The following is a 24,386-nucleotide window of genomic DNA, read 5'->3' on the forward strand; positions in this document are numbered from 1 at the left end:
CAATGAGGAAGTTACAAAGACAATAACACATAACACAAGAGTATAATTTCCTAAAGAAGATATCAAAACGGATACCAATTATGTATTCACAAATTAGTCATGAAGTTAGCAGACAACCACAGTAAAAAAGAGATCATATAACTGCTGTTTGATCTGAACGTTGAATGTCTTTTACTTCAACTTTATTATTCTGCTTTCTGTCCATATATTAGTGAACTTCATGTATTGGATATCAAACATCTAAATAAGCAAAATGGACTCAGTTGGTACCAAACACCATTCTTACTTGATAATGTATTCATTAAACAGTTTGAAATGAATATATAATGTTTTAAGACTGATTATCTTCTTTCAGTTAAGAAGGTTGAGGGTTTATAAGTGGTAATGTTCGGCATTCGGACCAGGCTGATTTTAATAATTATGAAAATGGACTTTAATGTGTTACTGTTTTGGTTTGCTCAGAACATTTTTGTAGAAGGTAAGAAACCAACACTTTGTTATGCTTCGTCAATTTGAAATAGAGAGTAATTTGAAGAAAAGAACTAATTGATTAGGCCAGATCAGATTGATTTTCGATCGTCGGATTAACTGTTTTGTTTTGTTTTTAAATTAAAAAAAATGAATTTGTAATTGCTCACGAATTGAATATATCGCATTTTTGCGGGACCGCTATTACATGTCTTATGAATGTAAGTTTAAGGTTTGCCGCTTTTGTGACCGTCGTAGAAATAATGTTTTGAGCTCAATATTTATGCAAAATGCTACAGAAACAAGCTCAGTAGGAATTTTTTTAAACATAAACCCTGTTTAATGGCACTGGGCAAACGCCAAAGACAAAGAACACAAAATCACAAACAAGAAACATAGAAGAACAGCACAAAAATCCACAAACAGCACAGTGCCTACACACTATTTAGAAAGAAAATAGGTATGTTTATCAAGATTTTTTTTTATCAAAACTACTACAATCTGACGTTGTCGTAGGATTCAAAACGTTGACTGATGATTAAGCCTAAACTCTAAATGCGACTTCAAAAATGTCGGAACTGATACGGAGTCAGTAGTTATTAAACAACAACAAATAAACCTTTGAAAAGTAGGCATGGTGGATAAGACTGTATTTAATCCTTGGTAGTGTATGTATCAACACGTTGTACTTGAAGTTAATTAATCATATTACATAATTTGTTTTATTTTATTCGTCATTGTCTTAAAATATGCGCTGGCTTCGGTGTCCTCAACTTTTTACTTCTGCTGTTATTCACAAGTCAATACTAATAAACTAGCCGGATCGCCAAAACTCCTGTTTCTCTGTCCGTTCCAAGGCGGTAACTCCATAACCTATTAATAAAGATTTGTTTTTGTATGTTTGTGACGTGGTGCTGTTCTCGATAAGTGTATGTTAGGGGCCTTACCAATTTGTATCTAAACAGAGTATTTGTTCATGCAACGGCTACCGGGCTTAAAGGGACTATACACCAGATTAGCACCAAATAAGCTTTTTCTGAAACGAATCTCAGGACAATTATTTAATAAAATGTTTTACTCTTTGATATCGTAATTGTAAAAACATACCAAAATGAAAAAAGAATCGATTCGGAGACCGGTTTCGAACCGGTGTCGCTAAAATTGCAGTCCAGTGTTGTATCCACTGTGCTACGAAGGCTTACCCGAAACCAATGGAATATTTAAGCTTTATGCCTTACTTGGTAATATCACGTGATAACTTAGACTAGCCAATCACTCATAAGAATGATTTCTACTAGGTATACATACCTTATAATCTTTTTCAATTGAAAAATAAGAAAAAAAACTGGGAAAAATAAATTAATTGTAACTATGTGGTACTTCAGTTAGTTAGTTCCAATGCATTGTACACATCGATTCCAAGTTTATTTTCAGAGTTTTCGCCAATTATCTTTTTTCGCTATTTAATCATGCGGTGTATAGCCCCTTTAATACTGTAGTTTCCTTTGCATTATAAACATTCAATCATTAATTCACGTATTGTGTAATAACTAGCGTACTTTGATCTTGACTAGTTAACTCTGATCTGTTATAGCAAAGTTTTTTTAGCCCAACGAGTCAGGGCTTAATTGCATAACAATCAGCTACGCGGCAACACCGACTTTTCTCTTGATAAAGTCTTAGAATTTGTTTGTTTTATATTTGTACAATTGTGCCTTTTTCTAAAGATATAAACGAACTGTGGGTAATTGCAGTTTCATAGAGAAAAAGTACTTAGAATGTATATGCTTAACATTTTTAGTCAAGAATATTGTTGTCATAACTCCATTTTATTGATACATATTAGAACACTACAGTGCTTAATTATGCAAACTCAGATATTCCGCTGTAGCTGTATTCCAGATTTAAATAACTTTATTTAAATTATTGCTTTATAAACAAAAATAACTCACAAGTTATTCGTGAGGCCTTAAATAATAATGTGGAATAAAAATGCGCGCAAGGGCACACTCACATACACTCACACACACACACGCACACGCACACACTCACACACGCACACGCACACGCACACGCACACACACACACACACACACACACAAGAAATAAATTGTATCGATTCAAATATCTCCTCGCAAATGCACAATAAAAAATATTGGACTAAATCAATACTGTGGAGCTGTAAAGGTATGAAATTATGTTAGTGACTTTTGGGGTACGTATTAAAACACAAACGAAAGCATAAAGATCACAGGCTTGTATAGGACTTTGTAGTTTTCTAGGTCAGGGGGTTCTCATTGGGGTTTTTATTTGTGAAACATATGAGCAAAGCGTATCCGGCTACAAACCGTACAGCGGTATCCAAACAAATATAATAATGACAACACGTGCCATAACACTAACCAATGAAAAGCCACCTCGCCATTGATTCTACAAACGTACAAACGAGAGTGTTCAAGGAGTTTGAAACTGAACTTACCCCCTCCACAGTAAAATTACAAACATAATGTATCACATTGAAGTTTTAATTCTTCGTCATTGTTTCTAATGTCACTATCTACCTACTGCCTTCATTTACAATGTTTACAGACGCTGGCTATCATAAATTGTTACCTTAACCAGGTCACCGTCATTACATTTCGGAACAGGAAACGGAATGGGGAAATGGCAATTGCACCTTGGCTCTTCCAAATCTTGATTATAACGATCTTGGTATCTTTGCTGAAACAGAAAAGGATTTAAATTGGACATTGCCAGAAGACAGTTTATGGATTGGTTTATTCCAAGCTCAGCTCAGTTTCGCATACGTAGGTATGAATATTGTTTTTGTTTGGAAATGTTAACATAGGTGTGTGTTTGCCTGTACGTGTGTGTGGGCATGCGTGCGTGATGGCGTTCGTGTGTTGGTGTGGTGTAGTGTGTATGTGGTGTTTGCCGTTGGTTATCAGGGTTTTGATACGCGTCACTTAACAAATACGTACATACGTCTTTTGTAATTACTGGTTTCTATTACACATACACATTTTGCAAAGATTAAGACAGTTATGAACTAATGCACTGGTTTATCAATGTTTATATCTACTCTAGCAATAAACTGAATAACAGCGGTGCTTTACTCGCACACAATATAAATGAGTGCAGATGGAAGAGTGGATGTGATACATTTGCTATACGGAAAAAAGATAATGAGGTTTGTCTATAGTTCTTTACTCAACTTCTCAACTATCACCAATTATGTATAGCTTCAAATTGTCCATACATATTTTAAGGTTTTGTTGAAAATTACACTTTGGTTTAAACATATTTTATTCAACATATCTCTATATACATATAATACACGTTAAATATAATTTAAGTATTTGCATTAATATATTGAATCGGATTGAAACGAAAGCATAGCTTATAAAGTTTCTCTCCGTGAGAATTAAGTTACACGTTATGCAGAGTAATGAGAAGGTTAGACAATTTTAATTACATGTATATATGTTGTTAATGAAAACATGCAGAATATTATCTTAAGAGAACGAAAGAAAGCGTTTGAAATAGTGTATAAAAATGATGATTTGGGTAACAAAAAAAAGATGGATGGATGAAAAAAAAGTAGACAGAGCGAGAGTATATGTAAGTTTGATGATAGTTAGATTGATGATAGTTGGGTACCTGTACCGTTTGGTAGAAAGGGTCAAGTCTGGGAATATGGCATAATCAGAAGCGTTTCGAGTTTTGTAAGAAGCTATGAACAAAACTGAAGATTTTTGAGTTGCTCTCGTTGTTAAGGGTAGGATCACCGTTGAGAATGATATCAATGTCAACACGTGTGATTCTAGACATATCACGAATTAAGGTTTGTCGAATATCCGTATACAAGGGACAATGCAGGAAGAAGTGCGTGCTACTTTCAACTTCACCACATTCGCATAGAGCAGAAATTATTATGTTTTTGCAAAAGATGTGATAGTTAAGGGCACTACAACTAGTACGCAGTCGAGCGTGGAGTACCTGCAAGCGACGGCTACCGTTGTAATAGTATGGAGGGCAGACTGAAGATTGATTTGAAATAGATCTCTTGAAAGAAGCAATAGAAGGGCTGTCCCGCACATCCCGAGAAAGTTCATTCCATGCACGTACAAAAGAAGGAAGGAAAGAGGAAAAGTAAGAACTAGTACGTGACATAACCGTTCTTGTATTAGATGCATTGCGTAGTGGATAATTATGAGAACCAACAGTTTGGGGTGTAAGGGATGATAAATACTCAGGTACAAGGCCGTTGTCCATTTTATAGAAGAGACATAGTTTGTGATTGAGCCGTCTTTCTGAAAGAGTAGGCCAGCTCAGTTCCTTGTGAAGAACGGAAATAGATACTAGCTTTGTAGCCCCACAGACGATTCTACCGGCCTCATTTTGAATCTTTTGAAGTTCATTTTTTTCGTAGTCTGTACAATTATCCCACACTGTATCAGCATATTCAAGAATTGGGCGAATGTATGAAAAATAGATAATTTCTAGACATTTTCTGTCCAAACGGAATTTTAGCTTTCGCATGATGCATATGCGTTTGAGGGCCTTACTTCTAATGTACTCAAAGTGCTCGTGCCATGTACAGTCACTGGAGAGGACCAAACCAAGATGTTTGTGCGAGTTAGTTTCTGAAATTTGTTGACCATACATAGTTAACTCGGGGTAGAAACGAGGTTGTCGTTTTCGGGAAAACAAAATTGACATAGTTTTTGCAGGGTTAAAGGTTACTAACCATTTATCAGCCCAAGTACTTATGCTATGAATATCCCTCTGGATTATTTCAGTGGCCCTCAGGGGCTCATCAACCAGAATGTATAGACTGGTATCGTCTGCGAATAACCTAATATTACTACCAATATTAACAACAATGTCATTTATGAATATAAGAAATAAAAGGGGACCTAGAATGGAACCTTGCGGAACACCGGCCTCAAGTTGGGCCCAACTAGACATGGAGCCAGGGAGAACTACGCGTTGCCTACGATTACTGAGATAGTCACGGAACCACGATAGTAAGTTGCCATGGACACCTGTTTCTTGAAGCTTCACAAGCAAACCCTTGTGCCAAACTTTATCAAACGCCTTGCTAATATCAAAAAATACTGTTCGAACTTCAAGGCCATCATCTAATGCCTTGCAAAAAGTGTTGTAAAGGAAAGTAAGTTGATTAACAGTGGAGTCACCTGGCCGAAAGCCTGACTGAAACGAGGTTAGAAAGTTTATATCACGAAGATGGTTAAAAAAATGTTTATATACTGCCCGCTCGAACACTTTTTCCATTGTATTAAGTAGGGAAATAGGACGATAGTTTACAGGAAGTGTCGGATCTCCCTTTTTGAAAACTGCACATACATTGGCATCTTTCCACTGCTTGGGAAACTGACCGGTAGAAAGAGATGTATTAAAAAGGGCACACAGCGGGCGAGCTAAACAGTGCGAGCATTCTTTTAGTATTCGGTTGCTTATTCCATCAGGACTTGAGGCTTTGTATATGGGGAGGGAGGTTAAAATGTCGGTGATATCACTTGGTAGCAAAGTTATATTATCAAGATTATTATTACCGTAGCGATTGTTTATCGGCGGAATGACATGACCACTATCGTCTAATAAAGATTGGTTTCTAAAATGTGTATTGATCAGTTCTGCTTTATCAGCGTCATCTAGACACAGTTCTCCGTTAGTGGGATCTTGAATTGCATTGATACATGGCTTAGATTGAGGATTAAGAAAAGATTTTAAAATCGTCCACCAGCCTTTAGATTGGACAGACCCAGAACAAATCTTTTCTGAAAGATTAGAATAGTAAGTTTCCTTTGCACTCCGAATGGTCAGAGTGGTTTCGTTTCGAAAACTTCGAAACTTATCCCAAAGTAGAGTTGAGTTTTTACTCTTAGCATTTTTATAGTACCGTTTACGCTTGCGAATGAGATTTTTTAAATGCAAAGTCATCCAGGGAACGTCGTCTGGTCGAATAACGACTGTTTTAGTTGGGATACATCTTTTGGCGTGATTCAAAATTGCGTTAGTTACATTGTCAGTGTATGTATTAATATTTGCATCAGAAAGAGAGTCCCATTCAGTATTGTCGAGACGACCTCGTAGCTCCTCGTAGTTACCCCTGTCGTAATACCATACTTGCCTCGGAAACGAGGTTGTCTTACACTTAGCGAATTTAAGTATTCCAAATATAGGACAATGGTACCGAATATTGGATGGGAGAAAAGGATCCCCAACACCCGAAGATATTAAGCTATTAGTGTTTGAAGCGAAGATCAGATCTAGTGTGGATGAGGTATTTTCAGTAAAGTGGGTCGGCTCGGTTATAACTTGCGAAAGTCCATAGACAGAACATAAGGTTTGAATACGCCTGGAAGAACTTGAGTTGCTTGAGTTGTAATTAAAATCACCAGTTATTATGACCTCACTGATTCCTGTATCAATGGCAAGTCCCACAGAGTCCTCTATAGAATCACAATACGCGCTAGATGAGTTTGGTGGTCTGTAAAATGTCCCAAATAGTAAACGCTTACGGCTTTTCAAAGTAATTTCGACCCATATGCTTTCCAGGCAATTGATTTCTAAGTCTAGGCGGCGAGTGAAGTGTATACTATCCTTGATAAATACACAAACACCACCATGACTGTCGCCTGGTCTATCACGTCTCTCGACCGTGTGATAACCAATGAAAGATATATCTTCGCAAGAGATTGATTCATTAAGCCATGTTTCAGAAAAAGCTATAATATCAAATCCATTCAGTTCAGAGAAAAGTATATCAACCTTGTTTTGCAGGCTTTGTACATTGTAATGGATAAATGAGACGTGATGTTGTGACAAGAGGAGTTTTGATAAATCTGAACTGGATTCTGTTGAACATGATGAAAATGAATCGGGACCAGGATTACGGTGAACATCACCAGATAACAATATGAGCTGGACAATCCATAATTCAAATACAATGGCAGAGAAAACTGAGTAGACGGCTACAAACCATAACCCGTTACAACGGAGTTTTATCACATTAGGCTGGATCTTTTTTCCAGTGGTTGGCGTTGAGTATGAAACGTGGTATGCCTTTAGAGAAAACAGGGCTAAGACGTTGAATAGGATTGGGATGGAAAATATTAAAACTATACTGATTTTCCAATATCCCCCGACGTATAACTTTGTCAAACCGGCTACCGACGACCAATTATTACACAGTGCGTTCATGAAACAGAATGGATAAGAAACAGAAACAAAGTCACCGCCGATATCCGGTTGACGACATTAAATGTCACTGGCGAGTACCCATATACTATCATAAGGCAAGGAGTATGAAGACCAAAGTGTGAAGAAAAGAAAAGTTTACAGAATGATGGAGATCTAGAAATGTGAAAAGTAAGAATAAACAAAAAAAGGTGATGTGTCATGTGGAAGAACCTAAGAGCGTAAGAAAACCTTGGTCCTTAAAAATGATGATTAATAACAAATTTCTGAAAAACTGAAGTGTTAACAGATGTTGATGTAAATAACAATAGTATGTACAAAGAATTACATATACCTATATGCTAAATTAAAAGTTTCAATAATTTGTAACAAAAACAAATGGACTGTATATGCAGTGAGTGATCGGTTCATAATTAGTTATAGTACAAAGTAGTTACATATGTATATATATATATATATATGTATTAAATAGGCTCTAAACACTTAACAGCTACGACAAAGTAATGATTAAGTGTTGTAACTATACATATGCGCCCACAACAATAAATTGCTAGATGCGACTCAGTCAACCATTGACCTTGTATAGGCACACACCAACCAACAGATTAGAAGCAATGATGTGCATCCAAATAATATTAGTATATGTTATATACTATCTTGATCAAAGGTTAACAATGATACAATTAATTTGGTACGTTACAATACTGTTTCAATAAATTAAATCATACAGTGAACTCAAATTATGCAGGAAGTTAATGGCACATATTTTAAAGTTATAGTACACATGTTTTGGTAAGAAGCGATATAACCAGAAAAGCAAACATTTAAATATATACGGAATTAATTTTATATACTACATGTGTGTTAAATCAATTTGTAAATATACTGTTTCCAAAACAAAATTGAAGCAAGAAGTCGGAATATATATGATGTAGGTTAAATGCACATCATTAATAAGAATACAACAGATGATGGGGTATTTAAAACTATAAACTATGGATTGAAGATATTTAAGTAAAAGCATGCTAAATTGTAAAGATACTACAATGATCATGTTAGTTTGTTCAGTACAAATACTGTTTCAATATTATAACGGGTCATGTTACCGTTAAGTAGTTTAGCACGATTTCATGTACTTAGGTGCTTTTACTGACCAAGTGGTTTAAATAAATAAATCCTCGATTTACGCACCTGTGCTAGTTCATGACCTATGAAAGCCTTACTGTTGAACAGTAAGTACCGTTATTAGTGTTTATCGATATAAAAGTACATGGTAAATTTAATGCAATGTATCTAATATACTTCAGATAAAATAAAACGTAACACTAGAGATGGTAAGTCACTGGGAGCCCGCCGAAAGAACAGACGCATACGACTGTTGTTGGGGTATTGGGCGAAGCACTGTCGAATTCTCAAACTTAAGAAGGTCGTTCGCTTTCGTGACTCTGTGGACGTTCATGTCGTTGTCACGAAGCAAAATAGTGCCGTCAGACGTCCATGCACTTTGAATTTGACCTTTGCGTGCGAGGAGCCTAGCTTTAAAGAACACGTTGCTTCGCGCTCTAGATAGATCCTCATTAATAAAGACCTTGTTATATAGTTCCTTCCCCTTTGCATTGGCTCGAATATTAAACAGTTTCTGGCGCGAGCGGTAAGACGTGAATTTTACTATAATGTCACGTGGTCTAATCGTACGAGCAGACCGATCAGACCCCTGTGATGACCCAGGTACATATCGTTTTCCGACCCTATGCGACCTGTCGATCTCATCCAAGGAGATTGAGCCTCCCAAGTCCGACACCATAGATATGACTATATCGTCGGTGACTTCCCCAGCGGCCTCCTTTATGCCTGATATACGAAGGCTGTTTCTCCTGCTATATTGCTCGGAGTGGTCGACTCTTGACTCGAGTTCTGATACCCGTACTTTCAGAAAGTTATTTTCCGACTTTATGGTATCAAGCTCCTTGATAAGATTTTGATTGATTTTGCTTACTACCTTTGGAATAAGGGAATCAACCGCAGATTCGACTGCAGTTGTAATAGAACTCTGAATTTCAACAAGAAAAAGAGCCTTTAGATGATCTGATATGACAGTAATGTCATGCTGAGAAAGCTTTATGGAAGGACTGACGTCAGCAGTAGTGTCAGTGGAGTGTTCTGGAATGCTCGAAATGTCAAAAGACTCATGAGGCCTTGACTTTTTATTGTCTATTGGCAGGTCCATTTCCGATGGAGAAAGTGAAAGGTTACGTTTGGCGGCCGGCCCTGAGCCAACAGGCGTGGGCGTAGACGTACAGTGCTCCATATGTATTCATTTATAAAATTAACAATACGTATGTGTCCCTTTTAAAGTTCTGCAGTATACGATTTGATAGTACTTACATAGAAAACACCAAATGCCAAACTATCGTCTAATAAAGATTGGTTTCTAAAATGTGTATTGATCAGTTCTGCTTTATCAGCGTCATCTAGACACAGTTCTCCGTTAGTGGGATCTTGAATTGCATTGATACATGGCTTAGATTGAGGATTAAGAAAAGATTTTAAAATCGTCCACCAGCCTTTAGATTGGACAGACCCAGAACAAATCTTTTCTGAAAGATTAGAATAGTAAGTTTCCTTTGCACTCCGAATGGTCAGAGTGGTTTCGTTTCGAAAACTTCGAAACTTATCCCAAAGTAGAGTTGAGTTTTTACTCTTAGCATTTTTATAGTACCGTTTACGCTTGCGAATGAGATTTTTTAAATGCAAAGTCATCCAGGGAACGTCGTCTGGTCGAATAACGACTGTTTTAGTTGGGATACATCTTTTGGCGTGATTCAAAATTGCGTTAGTTACATAGTCAGTGTATGTATTAATATTTGCATCAGAAAGAGAGTCCCATTCAGTATTGTCGAGACGACCTCGTAGCTCCTCGTAGTTACCCCTGTCGTAATACCATACTTGCCTCGGAAACGAGGTTGTCTTACACTTAGCGAATTTAAGTATTCCAAATATAGGACAATGGTACCGAATATTGGATGGGAGAAAAGGATCCCCAACACCCGAAGATATTAAGCTATTAGTGTTTGAAGCGAAGATCAGATCTAGTGTGGATGAGGTATTTTCAGTAAAGTGGGTCGGCTCGGTTATAACTTGCGAAAGTCCATAGACAGAACATAAGGTTTGAATACGCCTGGAAGAACTTGAGTTGCTTGAGTTGTAATTAAAATCACCAGTTATTATGACCTCACTGATTCCTGTATCAATGGCAAGTCCCACAGAGTCCTCTATAGAATCACAATACGCGCTAGATGAGTTTGGTGGTCTGTAAAATGTCCCAAATAGTAAACGCTTACGGCTTTTCAAAGTAATTTCGACCCATATGCTTTCCAGGCAATTGATTTCTAAGTCTAGGCGGCGAGTGAAGTGTATACTATCCTTGATAAATACACAAACACCACCATGACTGTCGCCTGGTCTATCACGTCTCTCGACCGTGTGATAACCAATGAAAGATATATCTTCGCAAGAGATTGATTCATTAAGCCATGTTTCAGAAAAAGCTATAATATCAAATCCATTCAGTTCAGAGAAAAGTATATCAACCTTGTTTTGCAGGCTTTGTACATTGTAATGGATAAATGAGACGTGATGTTGTGACAAGAGGAGTTTTGATAAATCTGAACTGGATTCTGTTGAACATGATGAAAATGAATCGGGACCAGGATTACGGTGAACATCACCAGATAACAATATGAGCTGGACAATCCATAATTCAAATACAATGGCAGAGAAAACTGAGTAGACGGCTACAAACCATAACCCGTTACAACGGAGTTTTATCACATTAGGCTGGATCTTTTTTCCAGTGGTTGGCGTTGAGTATGAAACGTGGTATGCCTTTAGAGAAAACAGGGCTAAGACGTTGAATAGGATTGGGATGGAAAATATTAAAACTATACTGATTTTCCAATATCCCCCGACGTATAACTTTGTCAAACCGGCTACCGACGACCAATTATTACACAGTGCGTTCATGAAACAGAATGGATAAGAAACAGAAACAAAGTCACCGCCGATATCCGGTTGACGACATTAAATGTCACTGGCGAGTACCCATATACTATCATAAGGCAAGGAGTATGAAGACCAAAGTGTGAAGAAAAGAAAAGTTTACAGAATGATGGAGATCTAGAAATGTGAAAAGTAAGAATAAACAAAAAAAAAGTGATGTGTCATGTGGAAGAACCTAAGAGCGTAAGAAAACCTTGGTCCTTAAAAATGATGATTAATAACAAATTTCTGAAAAACTGAAGTGTTAACAGATGTTGATGTAAATAACAATAGTATGTACAAAGAATTACATATACTTATATGCTAAATTAAAAGTTTCAATAATTTGTAACAAAAACAAATGGACTGTATATGCAGTGAGTGACCGGTTCATAATTAGTTATAGTACAAAGTAGTTACATATGTATATATATATATATATGTATTAAATAGGCTCTAAACACTTAACAGCTACGACAAAGTAATGATTAAGTGTTGTAACTATACATATGCGCCCACAACAATAAATTGTTAGATGCGACTCAGTCAACCATTGACCTTGTATAGGCACACACCAACCAACAGATTAGAAGCAATGATGTGCATCCAAATAATATTAGTATATGTTATATACTATCTTGATCAAAGGTTAACAATGATACAATTAATTTGGTACGTTACAATACTGTTTCAATAAATTAAATCATACAGTGAACTCAAATTATGCAGGAAGTTAATGGCACATATTTTAAAGTTATAGTACACATGTTTTGGTAAGAAGCGATATAACCAGAAAAGCAAACATTTAAATATATACGGAATTAATTTTATATACTACATGTGTGTTAAATCAATTTGTAAATATACTGTTTCCAAAACAAAATTGAAGCAAGAAGTCGGAATATATATGATGTAGGTTAAATGCACATCATTAATAATAATACAACAGATGATGGGGTATTTAAAACTATAAACTATGGATTGAAGATATTTAAGTAAAAGCATGCTAAATTGTAAAGATACTACAATGATCATGTTAGTTTGTTCAGTACAAATACTGTTTCAATATTATAACGGGTCATGTTACCGTTAAGTAGTTTAGCACGATTTCATGTACTTAGGTGCTTTTACTGACCAAGTGGTTTAAATAAATAAATCCTCGATTTACGCACCTGTGCTAGTTCATGACCTATGAAAGCCTTACTGTTGAACAGTAAGTACCGTTATTAGTGTTTATCGATATAAAAGTACATGGTAAATTTAATGCAATGTATCTAATATACTTCAGATAAAATAAAACGTAACACTAGAGATGGTAAGTCACTGGGAGCCCGCCGAAAGAACAGACGCATACGACTGTTGTTGGGGTATTGGGCGAAGCACTGTCGAATTCTCAAACTTAAGAAGGTCGTTCGCTTTCGTGACTCTGTGGACGTTCATGTCGTTGTCACGAAGCAAAATAGTGCCGTCAGACGTCCATGCACTTTGAATTTGACCTTTGCGTGCGAGGAGCCTAGCTTTAAAGAACACGTTGCTTCGCGCTCTAGATAGATCCTCATTAATAAAGACCTTGTTATATAGTTCCTTCCCCTTTGCATTGGCTCGAATATTAAACAGTTTCTGGCGCGAGCGGTAAGACGTGAATTTTACTATAATGTCACGTGGTCTAATCGTACGAGCAGACCGATCAGACCCCTGTGATGACCCAGGTACATATCGTTTTCCGAGCCTATGCGACCTGTCGATCTCATCCAAGGAGATTGAGCCTCCCAAGTCCGACACCATAGATATGACTATATCGTCGGTGACTTCCCCAGCGGCCTCCTTTATGCCTGATATACGAAGGCTGTTTCTCCTGCTATATTGCTCGGAGTGGTCGACTCTTGACTCGAGTTCTGATACCCGTACTTTCAGAAAGTTATTTTCCGACTTTATGGTATCAAGCTCCTTGATAAGATTTTGATTGATTTTGCTTACTACCTTTGGAATAAGGGAATCAACCGCAGATTCGACTGCAGTTGTAATAGAACTCTGAATTTCAACAAGAAAAAGAGCCTTTAGATGATCTGATATGACAGTAATGTCATGCTGAGAAAGCTTTATGGAAGGACTGACGTCAGCAGTAGTGTCAGTGGAGTGTTCTGGAATGCTCGAAATGTCAAAAGACTCATGAGGCCTTGACTTTTTATTGTCTGTTGGCAGGTCCATTTCCGATGGAGAAAGTGAAAGGTTACGTTTGGCGGCCGGCCCTGAGCCAACAGGCGTGGGCGTAGACGTACAGTGCTCCATATGTATTCATTTATAAAATTAACAATACGTATGTGTCCCTTTTAAAGTTCTGCAGTATACGATTTGATAGTACTTACATAGAAAACACCAAATGTCCAAAATCATCCATTTGTAAGTCCTCAAATTCACAATTTTCAAACATATACACTTCAAGTAACTTCACAGATTAATAATCACCATTTTTAAGTCCTTAGCTCGACTACAAACTCGAAATTTTGTTTATTTTCATGACCGCGAGAAAATATGTCTGACCATCTCAAGATTAGACTTTTGTGTCACTTTGAGTTGTAAATTCCTATAGTGCGCTACAGATGTTTCAAGCTGATGTTCATCGATTGAATTACTACATAATTGTTCGTTTGCAGAACGTTGAATGCAAGTGTTTTGATCCCTCTGGTGTTGCAAGCGAATCAAAATGCACTTCAACATGCAAGACTGCAGATGATTACAAATGTGGCAAAGAGGGACAAGATTATTTTTCCATTTACACAGTTCAAAATGGTATTAAACTATATTATCATTGGAATATATTATTTTTATTTTATTTGCTCTACATGCAGGGGCGCACTAAGGTATACTCCCGTATGCCCGGACCTACAAGATTTGGTTCCCGAAATTTAAGAGTTTAAATCTCGAAATAAGGGTAAAACATCGATCGGTAATGGTTTGTATACGTGCAAAGTTTACTTAGTAAAGTGTATGATAATGTTCTTTGATTGCCATTTATTTTGTTAGGCGAAATAGATATATTTAAATCTCAACATTTTCAATTACTTTTCAGCTACGAAATGTTCCATGTATTGCAATTGCTCTAGCAAGAGATGCTTAAGACTATCAACATCCAACAGTTACTACGAGTATAGATGGTCGGTCTGTTATCAAAGAATCATGCAAAACATAGTCTGCAGCGATAGGCCATTCACAGGTACAAACATTTTATATATAAACGTTTATGTTTTGTTTTTTTTTAGAAAATTATTACACATGATGACTTATTTACAAATACAACTGCATGTCCGTCCGTCCGTCCGTCCATCCATTCGTCCGTGTGTTCGGCTCAATAACTCGTGTCCGGGCTGTAACTTTCTCTTGTATGGACAGATTTTAAAATAACTTGCCACATGTGTTCGACATACCAAGACGACATGTCGCGTGCAAGACCCGTGTCCCTACATCTAGGTTCAAGGTCACACTTAGTGTCAATTCACAATGGAATGCTGCATATAAGGACACAGAGTATAGGTTGTCGTGTCTAGGCTGTAACTTTCTTTTGTTTTCTTATTATAATTGAACGATCTAATTCAATTCAATGCATGCACACACCAAACGACAATCAATTACAATTAGCCGTGTTCATATACATTAGCATGAACATAATATATGTCATAAATATGCAATTTTATAAAACAGATATGATTAACAAGTTTTAAAGTTGTTTTGCATTTAATTTATCATCTGGAACTACATTTCGTACTACACACTGTTAAAAGAGAATACATATTTAAAATAAGTAACTTTGTCATATACCATAGTGCCATACCATAAATTGTTTTATATACAAGTGTTTCTCAGTGGCATTTACATTTGTTAATAAAAGTTTACCAATGAAATTCTTGTATAAGTCTGTATTGTATAAGTCATATAAAAACAGCATTCACATTATATTTTTATTTTGACCATCGTTATAGTTTTATTTCAGTAACAATGTTTTTATCATGTATGTACTGATTTGTGGGTAATTAAGAACTGAAAATGTATTTCTACCGTGATCTTCGTTTATATGAACCTGCCCAGATATGAACGGAACAGTTCGGGATATTGGAAAAAAGCAAGCAGTTCAGCAGATGCAGGAGAGAAATGTTTTGCTGATGGCAAGTTCCCCGGAATCTTTCGACATAATGAATCATCACGTATCTCCACTACCAGTCAATTCTGGACAGGCATAATCAGAATGAACTCAATGATCAGATCAGGAGGTAAACAATTTGACATAATGGTTGTATTCCCTAATAAATTAAAACAAAATGTTTTATTATTGTCAAAAAATTGTTTTCGATGACCAGGTGTTTTTAGGTAATGCTTTTGTAATTCAACTGCTGTGTGCAATAGACTGTTATTGTTGAAACCAACAATGAGGAGACAATATATAATAAAAACGTTTAGCAGCTAATTGTAAAAACCTTTTTATTATTCGGTTGTGTTAAAGTTGTTTATGAGTGTTCAATATTAACTAAAAGTTTATATTAACCAATCAGATAGTTTAATTTGCAAAATAGCCTATAGTTTAAATGTTGTTATATAAAGATCATCGATTGTTTTAATTTGCTGAGTTCAAATTAAAAACTGTACTGAAAATGTGTACATTACTACAGAAACCTTCCACACCAACGGACCGAAACGGTATGCTTACGTCCAATTTGATGGTAACAGACTTGAAGTTAAGTTTGACAACGGTCGGAGTGTAAGACGAAAGAGCCTCTGTGAGACACGTATGTTTTAGGGCTATATCTTACTATTCCAATGCTACTCATATGACCTGAATATAAAAACGTGCAAGTATCTTACTGAATTTACTTTGACGAGTATATATAACTGCACTTTTTACCAATGAGAAAGATCACGATATTTTAAGCGTCTGTGTTTAACTAATAGTTTTTTTTAATGCTTTCAAGTCAAGTTAGAGCTTAATAAGACCGACTGAACATACAATCTCATTTGTCATTTTTGGCACGGTATTTGTACTCGCGTGAATATCACGCATAGGAAGAATTGCATTTGATGTGAAAGACGTACTAAATATCTAGCGACTTTTACTTTTATTTGGATCAAAATTGTGATTATTTTGTTAAAGGTCATTTATTTATGAGGCCACATAATCATCTTGTCTACCTTTACCTCTAAAAGGATAAAAACAAAAGGTGACGTCATTATGTTAACAATATGTGCAACTGAACATGACCTGAACGTCATTGAAAAATCATGTTGCAACTAATAAATAAGCCTATGCTTATGAAAGAGTACTTTTCGGTTGGACAGAGGCTGAATTGAACTGTATATCTAACGAATCATCAAGTCCACCTTTACCTCTAATATGTATTCACGATCAAGTAATTAAGAAAAATGTTATTGTTTTCTACATTTTCAGCGAACTTTGTAACAACAACAGCAACTGCCACAGTCCACTCCACATTGACATCGAAAATTCCAGAAACAGCAGAGAAAACTAGAACAAACACAAAAGGTGACGTTATGTTCAAAATACGTGAAACTGAACATGATGCTGAAAGTCATTTAATTATTTTGTTGCAACACAAGAATAAGCCAAAAGACGAACTAGCCTCTCATGTTTGTAATGTGTATATATTTCATCAGTTTTTTCTAATATATAAGTTTAATACAAATCTTACTGAATTTACTTTTACGAGTATATATAACTGCACTTTTCACCAATAAGAAAGATAACGATATTTCAAGCGTTTATGTTTAACTAATAGTTTTTTTAATGCTTTCAAGTCAAGTTAGAGCTTAATAAGACCGACTGAACATACAATCTCAATTGTCATTTTTGGCACGGTATTTGTACTCGCGTGAATATCACGCATAGGAAGAATTGCATTTGATGTGAAAGACGTACTAAATATCTAGCGACTTTTACTTTTATTTGGATCAAAATTGTGATTATTTTGTTAAAGGTCATTTATTTATGAGGCCACATAATCATCTTGTCTACCTTTACCTCTAAAAGGACAAAAACAAAAGGTGACGTCATTATGTTAACAATATGTGCAACTGAACATGATCTGAACGTCATTGAAAAATCATGTTGCAACTAATAAATAAGCCTATGCTTATGAAAGAGTACTTTTCGGTTGGACAGAGGCTGAATTGAACTGTATATCTAACGAATCATCAAGTCCACCTTTACCTCTAATATGTATTCACGATCAAGTAATTAAGAAAAATGTTATTGTTTTCTACATTTTCAGCGAACTTTGTAACAACAACAGCAACTGCCACAGTCCACTCCACATTGACATCGAAAATTCCAGAAACAGCAGAGAAAACTAGAACAAACACAAAAGGTGACGTTATGTTCAAAATACGTGAAACTGAACATGATGCTGAAAGTCATTTAATTATTTTGTTGCAACACAAGAATAAGCCAAAAGACGAACTAGCCTCTCATGTTTGTAATGTGTATATATTTCATCAGTTTTTTCTAATATATAAGTTTAATACAAATGACTTTTAAGATTTCTCGATATGTTAATCAATGAATTGTTTTTGCTTTTAAGTTTTGAGCGACTGTGCCAAAAATAGTGAATTTAACGTTTTCTAAGGCTGTTTTATTTGAACAGCAGTATTTCTGTTTTCACTTTTTGTTTTCAGCTGATCAACGAGTTCCGGTTGCGGAGATTTCTGCTAGCGTTTCAGCGCTAGTGGTTGTTGGGATATGTATTGTCATTTCCGTTATACTGAGGAAGAGGTTGGGAAAATATTTATATGATTTCAACGGATTTTTTAGCTTTATTGTGACAAATGCTTATCAATTATATAATCACTCTCGATCCGTTTACTTTGTACAAAGTTAATACTGGTATTCATTCAGAGAGTCCATTAGAAGGAACCTCTGATGATGATAGAACCGATAACATGGGTGAGAGGCGGAAACCTTTACCACTAGACCACTTTCACCCTCCTGGTCATTTATTTATTATCTGTTAACATTACTAATATGATAATGTTTCTACGTGAACTACATAGACAAACCCGGCAGTGTAAACAGTACAATGATCTTGTTGAAAGACACACGGATGAGAACCAAAGACAATCAATATGAGACACACGAGAGCAATTATCATAGATATAAAATTATCATATATCAAGTGATTCGAGATATTTTAGAACGGTAGTGCAACGCAACAGGTATTGGTACGCGTGAACTTGTTTTTGTGTAATACTTTAGTAAGATATGTATATATTGAACACGTTTAGAATGACATGTACATAGCCTGCGGAAAATGATTTATGCGAAAATCAGTTCACCTACAAGTGCAAGGTGACAGTGTAACTTCGCAAACGACTTTTAAACAACTTGTGCGTTTCCATTTACGTTTAGATTTACGTACAAATACACATACAGGTCCTTTATGCAACCTCTGTATCATGTACATATCAAGTATCATGAACATATCAAAAACACAGAATTATATTCCTTTAGTATCTCCTTTTTGTATCTTCTTTGTTTTAAGTGTTTAAGTGTATCGGATAATATTTTCTCTTTTTCATGATAACTGCTTCCATTTCAATAGTTAACGCCATTGCAGCTAAATATTTATAATAGGCAAATGCTTATATATAGGAGTAATAAGAACAGAACTGATTTGTTACAGGGGATGGTTACGTTGTATTGATGACAGTAAAAAGAAGAACAAAAAATCACCAGTGGAGTACACAAATACAGATTACAGCGAGTCACAAACACTTGACAATTTAAAGACATATCCAAGTTATTCCATGACTGAAGAAATGCCAACTAAAAACAAAACTTCAGGAAAAGGACGGATGATGTATGACTATGTTGATGTGAACAAGCTGGCTGATACTAAACACAATCCACAAAATATGCTACATACTGCTAATTTACACAACAACATGAACCAGGGACGAGCAGTATATGGCCATCTTAACCATTTCGGCATCCAAGGCCACGACATATCTCAACCAATACACGACTTTGATTCCACGACCGCCACAATAAGTGAAAACCAGGATGACACATATAACCATTTGAATGAACGTCCTAATCACAAACGGAGTACGGACAATGTATACGGAGTACAGAACAAAGGCGAACTTGAACAGATATATAACCAACTGAATGAGCGACCTGAACGGCATCACATTATGGAAAACATTTATGGACTACAAGACAAACACGAAACTGAAAATGAATATGACACAAAAGTCGAGACACAAGTCAGTTGCCAAGATAGGTCGGAGAAAACTACTGGTGTTAACTATGATAAGGTTAACAAAAACTGGTAATTATATAATGTAGAAGCAATACATGTCTTATACTGTTATTTAACAGCGTCATTGTTCATTCATAAATTGTGAATAAAAAAGCGGTTTTCGTATACGTTTAGTAAACAATGTTTTCCTTGTTACTTTCGAAAACTGTTTATCCATTTGGAGAGTATGCATATTTTCTCATGTGTTAACAACATGCTAACCAGGCCCCGATCTTGAACAAACTTAAGACGTTTTGATTCATTTATCCACATAAAAGCATAGGTATTTCAACATTATATATGCATTACTCTTTATAAAGCGTATTCTTACGTGTATTTTATTAATCAAAAGCATTACTCAATATTCGCAAAAAACAAACAATTCAAGAGAAAAAACATGTATTTTGAGCTTTACTTAATTATATTTTAATTTGTTCATGAACTATTGTCTAAAAATATTTATCAACAATATCTATGAGAAATAGGGCTTAAATATATGTAAAAACCAACAACAAATATTTAAGATCTTAAAACAGTGTATGTTGTTATGTGGTCAATTGATTGTATGTAATATTTTTGCGATATTAGGTCCAGGTTTGAGGATGTTCTTCTTGGCATTTCATTTAGTTTATTCGATTATCGTTTTGAAAATATAAGAGTGCAATATGCATACCTACTCATTAATCGGTATGTTTAAATTTTTAATTTTAAACTAAATTGTCAATACTTCTTTTAATCTCTTTGACATTTCAAACTGAAGTATTTTTCATTTTTTTATTTTGCTTTCACGGATCTTTAAAATTGAGTTTCCTCAGCACTTATTGATAAATGTTTTTTTTTTTATGTTTTCAAGTGGACACTTATGTTGCCTCGTGTATCTGGTTCTGACTTTTTGAGGTGTATACAATTAAACTCGAACACAGCTAGGCATGTCGATATAGTTTCATAAGGACATTAAATTTTCAAACGTACTTTATTGTTCAGTCATCATTTCGTCTCTTAAAAATACAATAGATGTACACATTCATCTTTAATTCAGCCTCTATCCATCCGAACAGTACTTCTTGCAGACCAAATGCCATACAGTTTCTATGCTTGATATTCTTGAAATTATAACGACTGTGTCCAAACGTGACTTTGTTTGATATGTTTTATTAAATATATTTTGCATATTCTGGGTGCATTTCGAAGTATTTTTTCGCTCTCAAATTAATGGTTCGATTGGAGTTATTCATTGAATGTAATCGTAAATGCAACATCGTTAACTTCCCTTGCATCTACTTTTTTCAAGTTTTCCAGCAAGTTTATGCAGCAGCCATGAGTTTAATTACAATTAACGTCACAAGATCCGTGATCTTATCCTGTCCAATGTGGAACAGGTATGGTACCACAAGGTCCGTGATCTTATCCTGTCCAATGTGTAACAAGTATGGACCACAAGGTCCGTGATCTTATCCTGTCTAATGTGGAACAAGTATGGACCACAAGGTCCGTGATCTTATCCTGTCCAATGTGGAACAAGTATGGACCACAAGGTCCGTGATCTTATCCTCGCCAATATGAATCAATTATGGGCCACAAGTTCTGTTATCTTACTGACTGGATATAGTAGTGACTGGTGAAACTATGTTAGTAGTCGATGATACCATACCATTATTTGCTATTTTATGCGTGTATATACAGATGTTTTATACACTAAATATGTGCATCCAACTAAAAAAGTAAAATATATAGAATGTTTTTTATCGATGATATGTAGCCGCTGTCCATTTAGTTAAGGGCCGGCAGCGATGCAAACGTCAATTAAAGGACGAAAAATTACAATGTTTAAAAAAATCAATTTCTATGCATACTTTGATAAAATTTATCTTTTGCGTTTTATCTTTATTAAGAATTGTTGGGATAAGAGTGAGGTTTGTGCACATAAACTGGTTTAAACCCCCAGTAAATTTACATTTTACTGACCGTTCCAAGGCGGTACCTAACAATTGTTGATAAACATACCAATTATTTATTATATATATATAGTATGTATGCACTGTGCTGTTTGTAGAGTTGTGTGCTGTTCTATGTTTCTTTTTGTGAATTTGTGTTCTATGTCTTTGGCGTTGCCCATTGCCACTAAACCGGGTTTATGTTTAAACATTTTGCTACTGAGCATGTTTCTGTAGCTTTTTGCATATATATTGAGGTCCAATATTTATCCAGCATTATTCATATATCTGTTGCAACATGAAAAGCTGCATTAAGGAGTTGAGCATTTTTTATAAAATAATATTTTAACAGATTTCCAATCATAAAGCATTAACGTTTTCCCGGAAATGTCTTAATACAAAAAGAATATCTTTATAAGTCAAAATTATCGGAACTGCCCAATCAACAATGTATCGGGGCTTTGTGTTGATTGCAGCTATTTTAAAAAAAAAAATATGCATTTTTTTACCCGGAAATAAATTTTATCGACTTTTCATCATTATTTTTCTACATAACGTTCTTATTTGGCAATATATTATTAAGAACTCTCAAGACATTGTTGAGAATGAAGTCTGGAGCATTTTGACAATAAAACAAAGTAATTATGTCGACAGACTTTTCCGAAATAATTTGAATGCTTTTTTATCCGAAATCTGATAAAATCGTCTTTTGTAAACTTTGTTAATCTCCTTACTACTCCAAAACATGTCACCAAGAATATATGTTTCACTCACAAAACAGATCGTTCCTCTAACCTTAAGAACCATTAACGTTTTAAACGTTTTATTTTGTGACCTTTACCACCCACTTTTGCATTGTGGCCGGCCCTTAATTGATTTTGAATATTGTATTTGTATATTGCGTCTGCTTATGTAAAGCGGGACTGACACTTGATAAAATAAAGGTCGGAACAAATTTAACGTTTCATAGCAGCGCCAATAAGTACCAGACTTAGTAAAATAATGTTTTACATTTTAACAGACATGACGCCATAATTTGGTTCCCCGCCTACTAGGCAAACGTTATAATCTAAGTCAGTTTGACACATTCTGTCAAATCTGTACCAACGACGTAGCTTAATATAACATTCATAAGACACATACCTTGTAACATGAGATACTTAATGAAACAGTATATGTTTGTTCTAATTTAGCTCGTATACGAAATTATGCCATCTTTTTGACAAATAAAATTTATAGATTTATAATTTAATATGCATCGTTTGTCATCAAAATGTATCAGATAAAAGGACACGCACGTTTTGAATCTTGATACTTTAAATAGCTCTTTAAGTAAATTGTCTACTCAACCGCACGTGCCTACGTAATTTGAATAAAATGTAGTACGCTTCGACGCAAAAATACTAAATATAACGAAATGACCTGTGATTATTGTTGTTTCTTTTTTGGCATGTATTTTTTATCTTAATGCTTAGAGGAAGTTTTTAGGATGTTTTTCGTACTCAACAAATTTCGATAGAATTTAAGTTGTTTTACTTTCCTCTATTTAGGCATTTCGAGATTTTCTGACATTGTTAAACTGCAGTAGTTCATAGTTATTGTAGCTAGATAGTTGGTAGAAGTGACCCCTTTGAAAAATCTGAAGGAAAAATATATATTTTTAGGTTAGATGTCACTATATTTTGTACAGGTCAAATGAAATCAAAGCAGGCGTTCATTCCAATCAAATCAATATGGCTAAGATCGGATACTCTTGATAACTCTGGATTGGACACCTACACAATTATTTATTATTATGTAGTTCCCTGGAGAATCCCAGTCCATGCATGCACCGCCACCTGCTAAAGTTGTCCGAGATTACCTGGTTGTTGCCCTTGTCTTATGGAGCATTTGAGCGCGTCCAAAACATGCTCTATGGGGTTCAAGTCCGGACTCTTTGCTGGCCATTGCATTACTCGGATGTTGTTGTTTGTTAGCAATTGCTGCGTTGCTCTTGCGGCATGACATGGCGCATTGTCTTGCGCAAGTAGCATACCTCGATTGGCGGCTATGTGTGGCAGGATAACAGGTCTAAGTATGTCATTTTGGTACCTTAGTGCATTCAGATTACCATGTACCCTGACCAATGGCGTTTTGGTGTGCATTGAAATGCCTGCAAAAACATAACGGAGCCACCACCGAATCGTTCCTGTTAGAGTACACACTCCGCGTGGTTCCGTTCCCCTCGGCGACGGTAGACCCGCACCCGACCATCAGCTTGTTGCAACTTTACTCTCGTCTCGTCAACAAAAAGGATATTGGACCAATCAGCTTGCGTGAATCGTAGGTGACGTCGCACCCACACCAACCGATCATGCCGATGTCTTTGCAGTAATACGATACCTTTTCTTGGTCGTCTGGATCTGATACCGACCTC

General features: G+C 35.7%; 1 protein-coding gene across 2 annotated transcripts; it reads left to right on the forward strand.

Moving 5' to 3' along the window:
- The first annotated feature begins 193 nt into the window (after positions 1 to 193).
- Positions 194 to 20,977, forward strand: LOC128233607 (uncharacterized). 2 transcript variants are annotated; one of them, XM_052947360.1, is made up of 9 exons: positions 194 to 478; positions 14,388 to 14,523; positions 14,804 to 14,947; positions 15,817 to 15,998; positions 16,395 to 16,511; positions 17,168 to 17,263; positions 18,009 to 18,104; positions 18,412 to 18,508; positions 19,416 to 20,977. In XM_052947360.1, exons 4-9 carry the CDS (start codon positions 15,974 to 15,976, stop codon positions 20,068 to 20,070), a joined length of 1,086 nt encoding a protein of 361 aa, XP_052803320.1. In that variant the 5' UTR covers positions 194 to 478; positions 14,388 to 14,523; positions 14,804 to 14,947; positions 15,817 to 15,973; the 3' UTR covers positions 20,071 to 20,977. The 2 variants fall into 2 exon arrangements, with proteins under 2 accessions (XP_052803320.1, XP_052803321.1); XM_052947361.1 differs by lacking the exon at positions 194 to 478 and adding an exon at positions 3,555 to 3,658.
- Positions 20,978 to 24,386: the final 3,409 nt, after the last annotated feature.

The sequence above is a fragment of the Mya arenaria genome, chromosome 5, assembly GCF_026914265.1.
Source record: "Mya arenaria isolate MELC-2E11 chromosome 5, ASM2691426v1".
NCBI classification, from domain to species: Eukaryota; Metazoa; Mollusca; class Bivalvia; order Myida; family Myidae; genus Mya; species Mya arenaria.